The sequence below is a fragment of the Leuresthes tenuis genome, unplaced genomic scaffold (assembly GCF_036924035.1).
Source record: "Leuresthes tenuis unplaced genomic scaffold, fLeuTen1.0.hap1 SCAF_5, whole genome shotgun sequence".
In the NCBI taxonomy this organism is placed as follows: domain Eukaryota; kingdom Metazoa; phylum Chordata; class Actinopteri; order Atheriniformes; family Atherinopsidae; genus Leuresthes; species Leuresthes tenuis.
Genome location: NW_027325359.1, coordinates 16,130,099 through 16,143,397, shown reverse-complemented (window position 1 = coordinate 16,143,397; position 13,299 = coordinate 16,130,099). Strand labels below are relative to the sequence as shown.

At 42.8% G+C, this 13,299-nt stretch overlaps 1 protein-coding gene across 4 annotated transcripts; it reads left to right on the top strand.

Moving 5' to 3' along the window:
• Positions 1 to 2,947: 2,947 nt before the first annotated feature.
• On the top strand, positions 2,948 to 12,922 carry hmg20a (high mobility group 20A). 4 transcript variants are annotated; one of them, XM_072386279.1, is made up of 9 exons: positions 2,948 to 3,022; positions 5,488 to 5,577; positions 5,720 to 5,929; positions 7,142 to 7,274; positions 8,024 to 8,061; positions 9,561 to 9,636; positions 9,834 to 10,049; positions 12,087 to 12,219; positions 12,424 to 12,922. In XM_072386279.1, the coding sequence occupies exons 2-9, from the start codon at positions 5,512 to 5,514 to the stop codon at positions 12,425 to 12,427; spliced, it is 876 nt and encodes a 291-aa protein (XP_072242380.1). In that variant the 5' UTR covers positions 2,948 to 3,022; positions 5,488 to 5,511; the 3' UTR covers positions 12,428 to 12,922. The 4 variants fall into 4 exon arrangements, with proteins under 4 accessions (XP_072242380.1, XP_072242378.1, XP_072242381.1 ...); XM_072386277.1 differs by having other exon boundaries at positions 9,834 to 10,070; XM_072386278.1 differs by having other exon boundaries at positions 2,979 to 3,001; positions 9,834 to 10,070.
• The last annotated feature ends 377 nt before the right edge of the window (positions 12,923 to 13,299 follow it).

The window sequence follows — 13,299 nt, the reverse complement described above, 5'->3', positions numbered from 1 at the left end:
TTACCATCTGGCCTTGTGTTGTTTGTTGGGTGATTTCCTGCATTTGTTTTGATCTTGATGTGCTCTACATTGTCGCTTGGTATGATTTTTTATTGCAAATTTCAACACAGAGACAAATTACCCGGTTGCAAGAAGGTGCGTTTGACCAACACTGAAAATACAACAAAATGACTGGTGCTCATTTCAGAGCATTTTGCCTTTTTAGCAAAACTCGCAGCTGTTTAAAGTGGTTCCCAATCACCCATTTACACCCAGCAGTGGCAGCTAAACTGCCTTGCAATATGCTCTCCTGCGACCGGGAGAAAATTAGGGTTCTTCCCAAAGACACTCGAGAGCAGAAGAGCAGACGGAACGAACCGTCAACACGGTTATTAGAGCACAACCTGCTCCAACACCTGAGCCACAGCTGCACACAAAAGGAAAGAATGAGGAACTGAAATGTCATAAAAGATGGGGGCATCATAAAACACAAATAGGCAGCTTTTCTAATTCAACCATCAACAGTTTTTTTACACCACTGAGACATCAGGCGTCATTGTCACACTCTTGATATCCTGAGGGATAAGGAAGGCTTGATGTGAACAGTGTGCATATGTTTGTGTCACAGTGTTCCCAATGTTCAGGGACACTAGCAACAGCATCCGAGCAGCCCACAGATGGGCTTGTAAAACCTTTCCTCTGCACCAAACGTGTCCAGCAGGGATCAGATGATTTGCCATGGCATAGCAGGTAGATAACGGTTCAGGGGACAGCCGTGATGATGCGCCCTGCAGGCCTGCTGGGATCTAAGGAGTCTGAGAGCTGATTGAACCTGGCTCTCCATTTCCAATGTATTGTTTGCTGTGACACTGCCCACAGTGCAGTGACCACTGAGGCTTGATTCTGAAAATAACAGGAAAGAAGAAAAGGAAGGAGAAAGTGAGAAACCAAGCAAGACATGCTTCTGCTGGGAGCAGAACAGTTGGCCTGCATCACTTCTGTCTTCCAAGTCAGCCAATTAGTGACAAACATGATTCCTCACAGCAGTGCTGCTTCTTATTAATTCATGCCTGTTGCTGAGCCAGAATAAAAAACCTCTACTTATAGAGATTACCATATTACTGACAGATGATTCTATTTTAACCAAAAAATTATGATATCTAATTTGTGTACCTGTCTGTTGTTATTGTTTTACTTCCCTCTGGGAAAAAAATACAGCTTCATGTACTGCCTTCGTGGAAAATCAGCCTCTGGCACCTTTCATTTCTGACCTTGTTGCATGTTGGAGTAACAAAATCAGCTTCGGTCGTCTCTGTTTTCCAACAGAAACTGTGGACATTCGTTGTTTTTTGCATAGATGTTCAACACAGGGAGAATTCCAATTGGCAAAAGACAAAAGTGGTCATTTTTCCACAGACAGAAGCTTCTCAAGGAAATGCAGCCATGAGATATTTCATTACAGGGCTGGTGCCTTTTAAAAAAAAAAAAAACAGCTGGAAATTATGTCCTGTTTATTTTTTATTAGTCTTTTTCTGATTCAAGAGGAAGTAGACAAACAGATTCTGACAACAGCTGAACACTATAGATCAGGGATGTCCTGCAGGTTTTAGATGTTTCCCTGCTTCAACACACCCGATTCAGATTAAATGGATCTCTTCGAAAGATTGTTAAATTCTGCACAAGTCTGCTAATGATGCATTGATCTGATTCAGGTGCGTTGAAGCAGTGAAACATCTAAAACCTTCCTGGATAGCGGCCCTCGAGGACCGGAGTTTGACATCCCTGCTATAGATGAATGATTTAAAGTGTTGGATATCTCATGTCACCGGGAACTGATCTGATTATCCTCTAAATCAAATTTTGAAAAAAAAATACATTTATATATGTATCTATATACAGTATATAATTGTTAGTCCAACCTGTGTGTAATGAGCCTCAGAACTCGGCTGGATGGTTGGAATGAGATTGAATTAAATTAGACTGAACCGCTACAGTTAGGTTACTCATGTAACTGGTCTTTGTGATCTGTTCATTTGAAATGAGAGTATAACACAGTACTTCCTCACATGGTTTTTTTTGTTTGTTTTTTTTTTCTATTAAGCAACTCAGTGCACATAGTTTTTTTATATTTATAACAGGACAGTGATGTTCTGCTAAATTTTCCTTTTTTGGATTTGTAGACCAACAGAGTCGGGCCTTATATTTCAAATGCATCTTTCATGTTGCGTATGTAGTATGACAGTATGATTGTACATGCAGGATTGTGGTCTCTTTGCAAAAAACTCTTTGTTATGACAGGACTAAAGTATATTCTGAAAACAAAGGGGTGGGGGTGGTACACTGAAATGAAGAATTCATAGTTAAAAAGATTAAAAGCTTGCCATCAGTTTTCCCAAATAAAGTCCAAATGACAAGAAAGATGACATTTCACACACCCTCAAGTGCAGAATTGTCATCTGATTCATGAGGTTGGATCCATGTTCCTCAGTGGAGCCGAATCTCAACGTTTTATCCGACTGAATAAGTGGAATTACACAAACTGGTCGCCAGGAGGCAGCAGCGAGTTCAACGTGTCAGGCATGTTTGGACATTTGTACACGAAGAAAACGCAGGCCGAGAAGGGATCACAGATTTAGAAGGTATAGAACAGTTTTCTCCATCACACTATAAACAACGGGCAGTTATTTAAGTTTTTTTTTAAGTTTGAAGGACGTGTTTTTCACAACTTGCTTATAAGATAATAGAAGTTTTGGTGTGTACCTCGAATGGGATGTGTCACACATTTACAGCCAAACAGTTTCAAATAGCACAAATTAATTATTTCGATAATAACAAATAAATAGATACATAAAACAAAACACGATATGCTATAACTACTTTTTCACATCTAACAAAGCGCAAGCACACAATATGACATAATTTAAAGATGTTGTCTCGAAGCTTTAGCAAGCAGCTTTTCTATTTGCTTGGATTCTATCGCGTGGCTGTTGTATTGTTTTGATGAGGGAAATAATTTAGACAGGTACGGACCACAATAACTCAGGTTAGTTTCCACTGGGTGGATTTCACTAAACGCGTATTAAGGATGTCGCATGTTAACGTTTCAAGAGGTGTCTTCACGGGTTAACCTAAATCAAAACAGAAGGTTAGACGTGCCCGTTTGCTAGCCAACAAATTGATCACAGAGAGCTAATGCTAGCTGGGGGCACAACTAGCTGTCGGTTCAGCACTTGAATGTGCTGGAGCACCGCTAATGATAACCTGGTATGTGGAATTGTACGGTTAACGACAGTCGTCAATGATGTGAAACACATGGCAGTCTTAGAGCCGAAAACTACGTCTTATTAATTGACGTCGATAAGTTGGCACTAGCTAGCTGACATATGTTAGCATTAGTTAGCCTGTAATTGTGCGCTTTGCCAGCAAGTCAAACAATCCGGTTAAATGACGATTCAGTGCGATGACCCCTACGGAAATACAGCTTAGGCAATTAAGTGCGAGTCCGACCTCTCGCTGGGCAGTGTCGATATATAATCACATTAACTTTCATCTGGTTTTATGTCAGCTAGCTTAAAGCAAGACACTACGGGAAAACCATCGGTTTTCTGTTTTCATAGCGGATACTCTGGACCTGTTTTGCTTGTCTGTTTGGTGTCGATCTTGTTCGTTAGAAAGCCTAATGTTAGAAAGCCTAATGTGAAAGTTTAGCCGCTTCTTCCTCTTCTTTTTTTTTGTTTATGAAAAACGTATGCAAATCGGCGACTAATCAAAGAGACCATCTAAAACAGACCATTTAAACATAGAATTACCTCAAGTTTGGTTTAACGGAAAAACATTTGTGTGCATTCATCGGATTAAGCTTGGGTGACGATTGTCTGTTAAAATCTTTAAATCCGTGTTTTTTTTCTTCTTCTTCCATAGCAACACACATCCGTCTCCTCTTTCATACAATGAACTGTTGTTTTTAGCAAGTTTCCAGAACTGACGCGCAACTCTCCAACTTGTTTCCTCTAAACTTTTTCATTGGTGGAAACGCGGCATCCATTGGCTGTTAAACTGATTTAAGATGTGCCCCCAAGTCCTGTCCGTGAAAATGCTTGACTCTGTGTCAGCAAAGTCGAAGAAGAAAATGTCAAACCCATCAAGTCTGTCTTATGTTCAAGGCTTCTGCTGAGGATCTTCATTCAAACGTGTGAATTTTTGATGAAGAATGCACCGCTGCTACATTTTCACATCAGTTTTTAGGAAACCAGGTTCCCCCAACATTCATTGTGATTTTTGAGTTCATATCTGTGGTTTCCCTCCCATCACTGGTACCCATTACCAGCTTGCTTTAAGTGCCATGCCTCATAGTATCATAACAACAAAGAGGACTGATTAAATGCTCGTTGGACAGTCTATTGTGGTTTGTAATACAGGTTGGTTATGTCTTTGTATTTTGTGCTGTGTTGGCCCAGTGCTGTAGTATGTTGTAAGGTTAACTAGTATGAAAAAGACTGTCATAGTCCCATCATATTGACAGTAAAAACTCTGCACCATCTCATTGTGACATAATGAGATGGTGAATTATTGTTTCTCAGTACAACTCCTTGCAGTTCACGTGTGTATCATTCATTATGCGTTTAGCACCAGCAGAGGTCACTGTAGCACAGCCATCTTGAGATGTGTGGAAAGCAAAGCAGCCGTGGGAATATGCACGTGCCTTTTGCTCAGCATCCCCACGTTGCAGCCTCTCCTGCGAGATCTGAATGGAGAGGTTTTTGCTGAAAGTGCATCCGGGATGCAGATGTCTTACTCCCTAATTGGGATTTGAGAAGAAGAGGTCAAAGGTTAAAGCACGCGCTGTCGCTCCTGTCCCAGAGCACAACCTGTACAAGTGCCCCGAGTGACTCGGCACACGGTTCAAGCGGGTGCTCTCTCGGTTACTCTGACGTTTTTGCGCTCAAATGGCCTTTTAGTTTGAAAGTGGGTTTGAGTGAAAAATGTTGTTGTTTTTAAGCTCGCCAAGAGTTTTGTGTAACCCAGATATTTTGAACTCTGAGAGAGACCAAAAGTGTCGTTAGAGTGCTTTAGCATCTGGCTGTCCTTTTATCAGTAAGCTTTAGTCTGCTACAAACCCCCCCATTCTTGTTGAATACAGGCTACTTTAGCATCTAAAAGCCAAAGGTTATGGAGGGATTTTTAAAAAAAATATCTTTTTTCCCCTTGCTTAAAAATGATTGATTGCAGCCAGAAATTTCTATTAGAGGAAATGTGACTGGCCAGGAAGAATTTTTGAGCCAAGACTAGGAGGGGCTTTGATGAAAATAAGACTGCTGCAGAAGGAACGGCCTTTTTCCTGGCATTGCCGATGACACTGCCTCCATATTTGACCAACCATGTGTCTAAATACTTAACAAACTGCCTCGGATAGCACAACCCTTACCTTAGCTTAACAATGGCCTTATTTAATCATATAGTAATACTTATTGAATCCTAAATTTTCTCCCCCCCCCCCCACCCTTTTAGATCTCCCTGTAATTCCTAGAAGTGATGGAGGAGCAGACGGGCTCTCCTGCAGTCAACACCGACAGCAACAACCAGAGAAATGGAGATGAGGTGAGAGGTTCGCACGGATGCCAAATGGCACAATTGTCAGTTTTTCCAACTCAAACTTTGTGAGAGCGTCCCGGCGGCGCAGATCACGGGGGAGCAGCTACCTCCAACATCCGATCACCTCCGTTTGCTGTTGTCTTTCCAGAAACCTCGACGAGGCAGCTGGACCAAAGGGAGGAAGCGAAAGAAGCCAATGAAGGACAGCAACGCACCCAAAGCTCCCCTGACGGGCTACGTTCGGTTCATGAACGACAGGCGGGAGCAGCTACGGGCAGAGCGTCCAGACGTGCCCTTTCCGGAGATCACGAGGATGCTGGGCAACGAGTGGAGCAAGCTGCCCCCCGAGGAAAAGCAGGTCAGGAAAGAAGTTCCAAACAGGATTACATGCTGAGCAAACAGCTGCGAAGAGAAATGTCTCAAAGCCTTGATTTCCTCTCCTCTTTCTTTCTTTTTTCCTTTTTTTTTTGTGTGTGTGACTCAGTCCAAGGTCACAAATCTGTAAGTACTCGTCTGGATTTGTTATCAAAAACCAGGGCAGCTTAACTTTTGAGAAAAACATCGGAATGAAATAAACGGATCAGGGAAAAAGAAGCGGCCAGCGGGCGGGTGGGGAGAAAAAAAAGAAGCTTTTTAGAGTTCTTGAAACAAGCTGAGGTTGGTATTGGCTTTCAGGTGTGACGACGGTGTCTCCCAAAGAGACTGGAGAAGGATAAACACCATCACCTAAGATCCAACCGGGTCTGAAATGACTCGGTTTGTATTAAAGCCTGTGGGGGTCCATGGCGTCAGCTGGCAAAAGCTTGCCTTTCCCACGACTGTCTGATATCGTTTTACTTTCTGTACCGCTGGTAATTCTGTCCGAGTTTAACCCCTCTGATGCGAGAACGGCAGAAACGAACGGATGAAGTTTCCTGCTGAGGCAATGATATCCGCTCCGCCCTCTTTTTCAAGCTGCCTTCATAGTCGTTGTGGAGTAGCTTCGCGTCGTCTCGCCTCAGGCCGTACGGCTTCAGTGCAAAAACATTCTCGGTGCTTTACGCTTTGTTTTTCAAAAATTCCACACAAATATCTGATTGCAAAATACCTCCTGCTCACCAGTGTTACTATTTTTGAGTTATGGTGTGGGAGTCCTTCCAATCTCTCTTTCCTAGTAAAGACTGAAAAGTCGGGGCATGTTTTGTTTTTAGATCCAACGGTGGACTCGAGCCCAGATAACTTTGCAGATTGTGTTGTTTGGTGCTGTTTAAAGCTTAGTCTGATTCGTCACGAGATCTCCGAGTGAAGATAGTTTTATTAGTTTCTCCGCAAATTAGCTGTATTGTTATCATCAGAAATACAAGGCTCATTTTCTGCCAGAAGAATTCAGGGAATGTAGATTAATGACGTTGGAAATGAGGGTTTTTTTTTTCTTTGTCTGCTGGAAGGAGCTAATCCTGAGAAGTGATCATCACTCCCACTTGTCGTACCATCTCACCCACGATGCTCCCTCATCTTGTCGTGCCAAATCTCCTTTTTGTCCTCGTTTTCGGGGGCGACCTCCTCTCACCTTTCTATCTTGTCACTGCAGAGGTACTTGGATGAGGCGGAGCGGGATAAGGAGCGCTACATGCGGGAGCTGGAGAAGTACCAGAAGACGGAGGCGTACAAACATTTCACCAGAAAGGTTCAGGAGAAGCAGAAGGGCAAGAGGCACAGGGGAGGTGAGAACTAGTAAGAATTGAAAGGCTTGGCTTGGCATCGACCAGTAAAGACTGATAGCTCACTTTCCCTCTCGGGGCTTCCTGTTGGAGAAGTGTTTGGATAAACAGCGACTGGTTGGTGGACAAATCCTGTTTAGACAGGATGAACTGGAATCTGGAATGAAAGTCATAAGTTTCTGTTAGCCGTTCGAAATGAAAGTTTATGTTCTTCAAGGAGCCCTTGAGCAAGGCATGAGATGATCCAGGGGAGCTTTTTTTTGGTTGTTGTTGCATGAAATGTAAGACCGTTGCTACTCTTTCAGGCGCTTAAGAGTGCTGGAATGGACAGAAGTGCAAAAACAGCAAGACCAGAGCATTATGAATGTACTTTTTCCCACTTTTCCTGCAGATGTTTCTACTTAAATCTTAGTTTGTGATTTAAGAAAAAGTCCAAACTTACAGTTTCTTTTGCCCAGTCACTAGAAAATTGAATGTTTGTCCGCCACTTATTTTGTTAACTGGTCCTAATTCTTTAATTTCACATCTAACAAAGGTTGAGGCTCATTGGCTCTGCCTTGTTAAACATCGTGGAAAACTGCCCCACTTAACCAGACGCTTTGGCTCATTTCACTCGGTTGATATAAATAGCAATGAGGGGGGGAGGGATTTTTATTCATTCTATTAGCTCACGATGATGTAAAAGCACTCTGCAGTAGAGAAAATATGATTCAACTGATGTCCTGTACATTTGTCCTTTCCTTCCTCTCCAGATGTTGGGCACCAGGTTGCCAGCGAAGCACTTCATGAGGTCAGTAAGTCTTTTCCTGCCCGGTCACTCTCGCAATTACTGTTGTGTAGAAGTAAAAATACCAAGTTTCACGAGGTGTTTCATGTTCGGGCCCGGGAAGAGACTTGATTAAGCTCAAATGTAAAACAGTAACTCGTGAAACGACAGAAAGGGACATCACTATGTCCCAAATGCTGTGGGGGAAATGACTTTCAGTAGAAGGAATGAGTAGGAAAAGGATTTGTAACACTTTGGTGCTGATGTAAAATGAGTAATTATTTGTGGACATTTTTAAAAGCTTTAAATCAGGGTTAGGGTTTTACTTTATTTGGAAAATTCTGGGGATGATAGTCTGGCAAATTAATGGGACACTCCAAATAGACTTAGTTGCTGTCGACTGGCTGCTCTGTTTAACTCAGAGAAGCTGCGGAGCACCACTGGCCCTCCTGTCTCCTGTCCAATACGGCGGAGTTGGAGTCTGTCGGAGTGTGTGTGTGTGTGTGTTTAAAAACATCAAGTCAACATCGCAGAACTTGTCTCAAAGCAGCGGTGTTGTCTTCACCCAGCTGATTCTGCGATGATGGGTGGAAGGACACGGTGATGAGGCGCTGAGCCGCCTCGGTTTGGCATGTGTAAATTACGGGAAAGCCTATGCTTTTCAGTACTAGGTGCTGTCCACCTTTGATCAGATCGCCTCAGACTAATACCTGGTCTGAATAGTCTCGTAGTGCCTTTCTTCTTTTTTTCTCCTCCAGGAACCTGAGTGCGTTGTTTATTGGATAAAAGTGTCTGCTAAATACATAAACATTATGTTTATGTATTTAGCAGACACTTTTATCCAAAGCGACTTACAAATGAAGATTTAACAAGCTATATAAAAGCTAACAATAAACTACATAGAAGGAACCCACCAGTTGTGTCGTGCCCTCTTCTGACTCGACATATTAAGTGCTTGTTGTTGCATCTCTAAAGCTGGGTTAATCTGCTTTGGAGCTTGCGTTTGTGATCCAAACACTTTGCTCTCACTGAGTGCGTCATTTGTTTTTATATGAATGAATTAGCCCGTAATCAAGAGCATTTCCTTTGTGGCGCTCTCAGAGTGCCCCGTAGGGTCACAGCCAAGGTGACTGAAATCAGCACTCCTCTGGGAAAAGCATTGTTTCCTCAGGGCTCGGGAGTTGGGATGAATGTGATTATGCTAAGAAATGAAGAGGGATGATGCAGAAGAGGCAATAAAACCTGCATTGTATCTCGCGCTTCTCTTTCAAAACGCGTTTTTTTTTTTTTTTTTTATTGCTCAGCATTTCGGAGCCTTTGATACCTCGGAAGCAGCCGCAATGAAATTACTTCTACCTCTGCATGTCGTAAATCTGTTCCACTGTATTTCCCTTGCGGCCAGATACGAAATCAATTAGGATCCCACCCACACGCCCAGCTAGATAAATGACCACGTCTCGCCGTCAGTCTGTGCGGTTTTTTATTGTTTAACTTGCCTCCGTCCCTCTCTGGCATCGTTACAGAAAGATGCAGAAGGAAAGGACAGAACAGTGTTTGACATACCGATCTTCACAGAGGAGTTTCTCAACCACAGCAAAGGTAAAGAGCGCAAACACTTTAGCGTCCTTTTGCTTTCCTTTTTTCTTTCTGTAAACACACCATTAAACACATTCGCCACATCTCACTTCCCCATCCTACAATAGTTCTAAGTGATGTCCTGAACTCAGAGCAAATAAAGAATCGATGGAGGAGCTAACTTGCGTACCGTTGCGTCCGTTTTCCCTGTGCTGTTTCAGCACGAGAAGCTGAGATGAGGCAGCTGCGAAAGACCAACATGGAGTACGAGGAGCGTAACGCAGCCCTGCAGAAGCATGTGGAGAGCATGCGGGGGGCGGTGGAACGGCTGGAGGGCGACGTGATGCAAGAGAGGGGACGCAACGGGCTGCTCCGCCAACACCTGGAGACCCTGCGCCAGGCGCTCACTTCCAGCTTCTCCGCTGTGCCTCTGCCAGGTGAAAATAGCCAGGACCCAGGTGACTTCATGTAGTGGGATTCCCACTTAACAAACACACGATAACTCCATATAACGTCCTCACGGCAGTCAGTATAGCGTTACCATAAAAAATAACACAAAAAAAATGCAATTCTACTCCAAAGCATGAGGGCCCAGGTTCTCCAATATGTCTGTTATCTAAATGTTATTCGCTGCGTTCAGCGTCTTATTATCATTATATCTTATAAGTATCATCACCTTGTCCTTCACTTTAGTTGCTCCAAACAGCGAAAACATGTCAGCAGCTTGGCATCCATAAGTTTCGTAGATATTTTTTCCCAGTTTCTGGGACTGGCCATGTGAGTCAGTCTGACTTATTGTATTGTGAGTAGTGCGTTTTCCTCTTTGTTTGCACGCCCGTGTTTACATCCACAACTTTTCTCGTGTTATTCAGTAAGCACAGGCTGAGACTCCGCGAGCATCAGACGTTTTCCCTAACGGCTCTGAAATGATTTCATAACAGCAAACACAATCAAAGATGATTGCAGTACTCCCTGAAGTTTGGCCCCAGGGAGGCTCTGTGTAGTTTGTGTTATGGGGAATGTGCCGGTGAATTGATAACGCATAGCATCAAAGATTCCTCTGTTTAAGCTTGTTTGCTGCTGACTTTACACAGAAAAGGCTTAGCTTTTTTTTTTTTTTTGCATTTTTCTTTCTCTTTGGTTGTGCCTTCATTGTACCTGCGTGCGTGAATCCAGGTATAAGACTCAGTTCAGTAGGTTGAATGCATAAAACGGATCCTATGGGCTGCAACTCTTACAGTGAAGAAGCTCAGAAGTTGTAAAGGAAAATCTAAGGACCTTAAATAACAGTGACGCTCCATTGTAATGAAACAAAGTGAAGAACAATTAAGAGTTAAAGCCAAAACACTTGTAGACGCATCTGGTTGCATTGTTTTGGGACGATGGAGTGTCTCAAACTTAAAGCTGGAAACGAATACGTTCACTTTTATCTCCCTAGTTTCAACAAACCTATTGCTGTGCGCATTTTAACTGCCGACAGTTGCCTGGATGAAAAGCCGTACGTTTCCTCCTCCTTGCCTTGATTCTTCCACCAAGATGAAGCTATCGGAAGTAACGAGAAGCAGCCGAAGTTGTGGCGTTTGACTAGTTTTTGGTCTTGCGGTAATTTTCGAACGATGCTTCTGTGAAGTAGGTCATCATGCAAACATTAACAGGTTTCATATATGCCTGAGGTTTTGTTTTTGTTTTTTTACACTCTTATTAAGTTTGGTTATGTAACAAATGTGATATGAGGAAAAATCAAAGGGTTTACAAATAACTGACTGGTGCTTTTGGAGAGTCCAAATGCTGTCGAAAACACAGCCTGAAACCAGTCTTTGAAGCTGGAAGCCAGAAAAAAAAAACATTAGCTCTGAATAGACAGCAACTTTACTGTCTGACTGTAGTTTGCATCGATGGACACATTCCACTCCTCAATCCAAAGCCTCGTGTTAAGGTTTTTTTTTGTTATCTTCCTTTAAAACATCAGTTTTGGGGAGCAAAAATATGCACGGCTCATCTGGGCAAAGCTTTTCAGAGGCGATTCCAAGGAAGTGACAGGACAGATCAGGAGCCTTTGGCACTGTGCTCACAGCTGCTTTGTTCACTGTCACAGCAGACACTGACATAAAAGGAAGTTAATGACACATCCCGTGAGTTTGCATTGCTTATTATTTATAAAGCGCGCTAATTTTTCAGTTACCCGAACAGAGAGGGAAAAAAACATTTTATTGGAAACACCACTGCTTGTGTGGAGCCACTTCAGATGGGTAGGTGATGCTTTAGTGTGGCCCAGAACACACTTGTGTTCGCGTTGTTATACGACTGTGGCCACAGACTGCCTCTGAAACAGGGCAGCGAGGTGTAGCAGCTGCAGAAATGTCACATTTTAAAAGATTTTCTCCTCAACATACAGTATTTGACCTGGAAAACAAACGCATATGCTTAAATTTCAATGCTCTAACGTCACATACTTGGCCTCTTCTGTCTTCTAGTTAGCGGAGAGACGCCCACCCTCGAAACCATCGACTCCTACATGAAGAAGCTCCACAGCATTGTCATCACTAACCCTCAAGAGCATGAGAATCTCATCAATACAGTGAGAGACGTGGTGAACCGTTTGGACAGGTAAGACTAGACGTATGTAAGGACATTGTAGTTATTGCTTAATATGATGTTTTATAGTTGATTCGTGCAATTTAATTTCAAGGATTGTTTATTTAGCTGTCCTGGAGCCTTTTAAAATGCTTCAGCAGGGCTGAGTGTGTCTCCTGTGCATGCTTAGGTTGAACTCTGAGCCCTTTGTCTCTGCTTTGCTGTTGTTTCGACTAGATAATTGGACCGAGTTCAGATGATCTGACAGATTGGGATTCTCAGCAACATTAAGTTGAGACTCGTTCCAGTTGGAAGCCTCACTCCTTAACGCTGGGCCTCCTTGTCGACGTCCCAGTTGAGGTCAAGATTTTGTTTATTCTTCTGCTGTTGTCATATAAGTGAACATGGTGTGGTGGCTCATTTATTTATTATTTTCTACATTTTCTTAAAAAAAAAACTTCTGGTGAGACTTGATCCATAAAGATGTAGTCATCAGACGACAGAACACGAGCCAGTTGTGTCACTTCTCCTGTACCGACTTCATCATCCATCAATAGCAGATGCTATACCACCACTATCAAACATGTTGTCTGTGCATTTGTATTTACTATATCTAAGAAATATCGTTGAAACGTCTGTCCTTTTTTCTCATGCACTGTTGAAGGAAAAATGTGCCATTTTATGTTTTCTCCAGTGTAAAAAGTGTTTGTATTTTCAATAAATGTGTTTTTCGTCATCTGAAGGTTAAGGTGTTTTTTTGTTATTTTGTCAGGTTCATTGCTTGTAATGAAATGAAAATCCAGGTTTGATCTTCAGGGTAACTCCGCTTTTCTTTTTTCATCCTACTCATTTTTGCAATTTGAATCTCTCCGTCATAGAAGCCCATTCGGCAGCACTAACACACTCTGTCTTTGTGGGACATTGCGCACCTGAATTTGGGCCGTTCCCATCCTTCCCAACAGGTCACGAGAAAGCTTTTCTCCGTCTTTCTTCAAGGATCCCTTTTCCGTTTCTGTCTGCATTCATCACTCCCACGCGTCTCGCCCTCTCCAGGCCTTCTCATACATGACTTTCGAGCTTTGCCTTTGTTGCGCGTTGGTGTCGTGTGTCAAA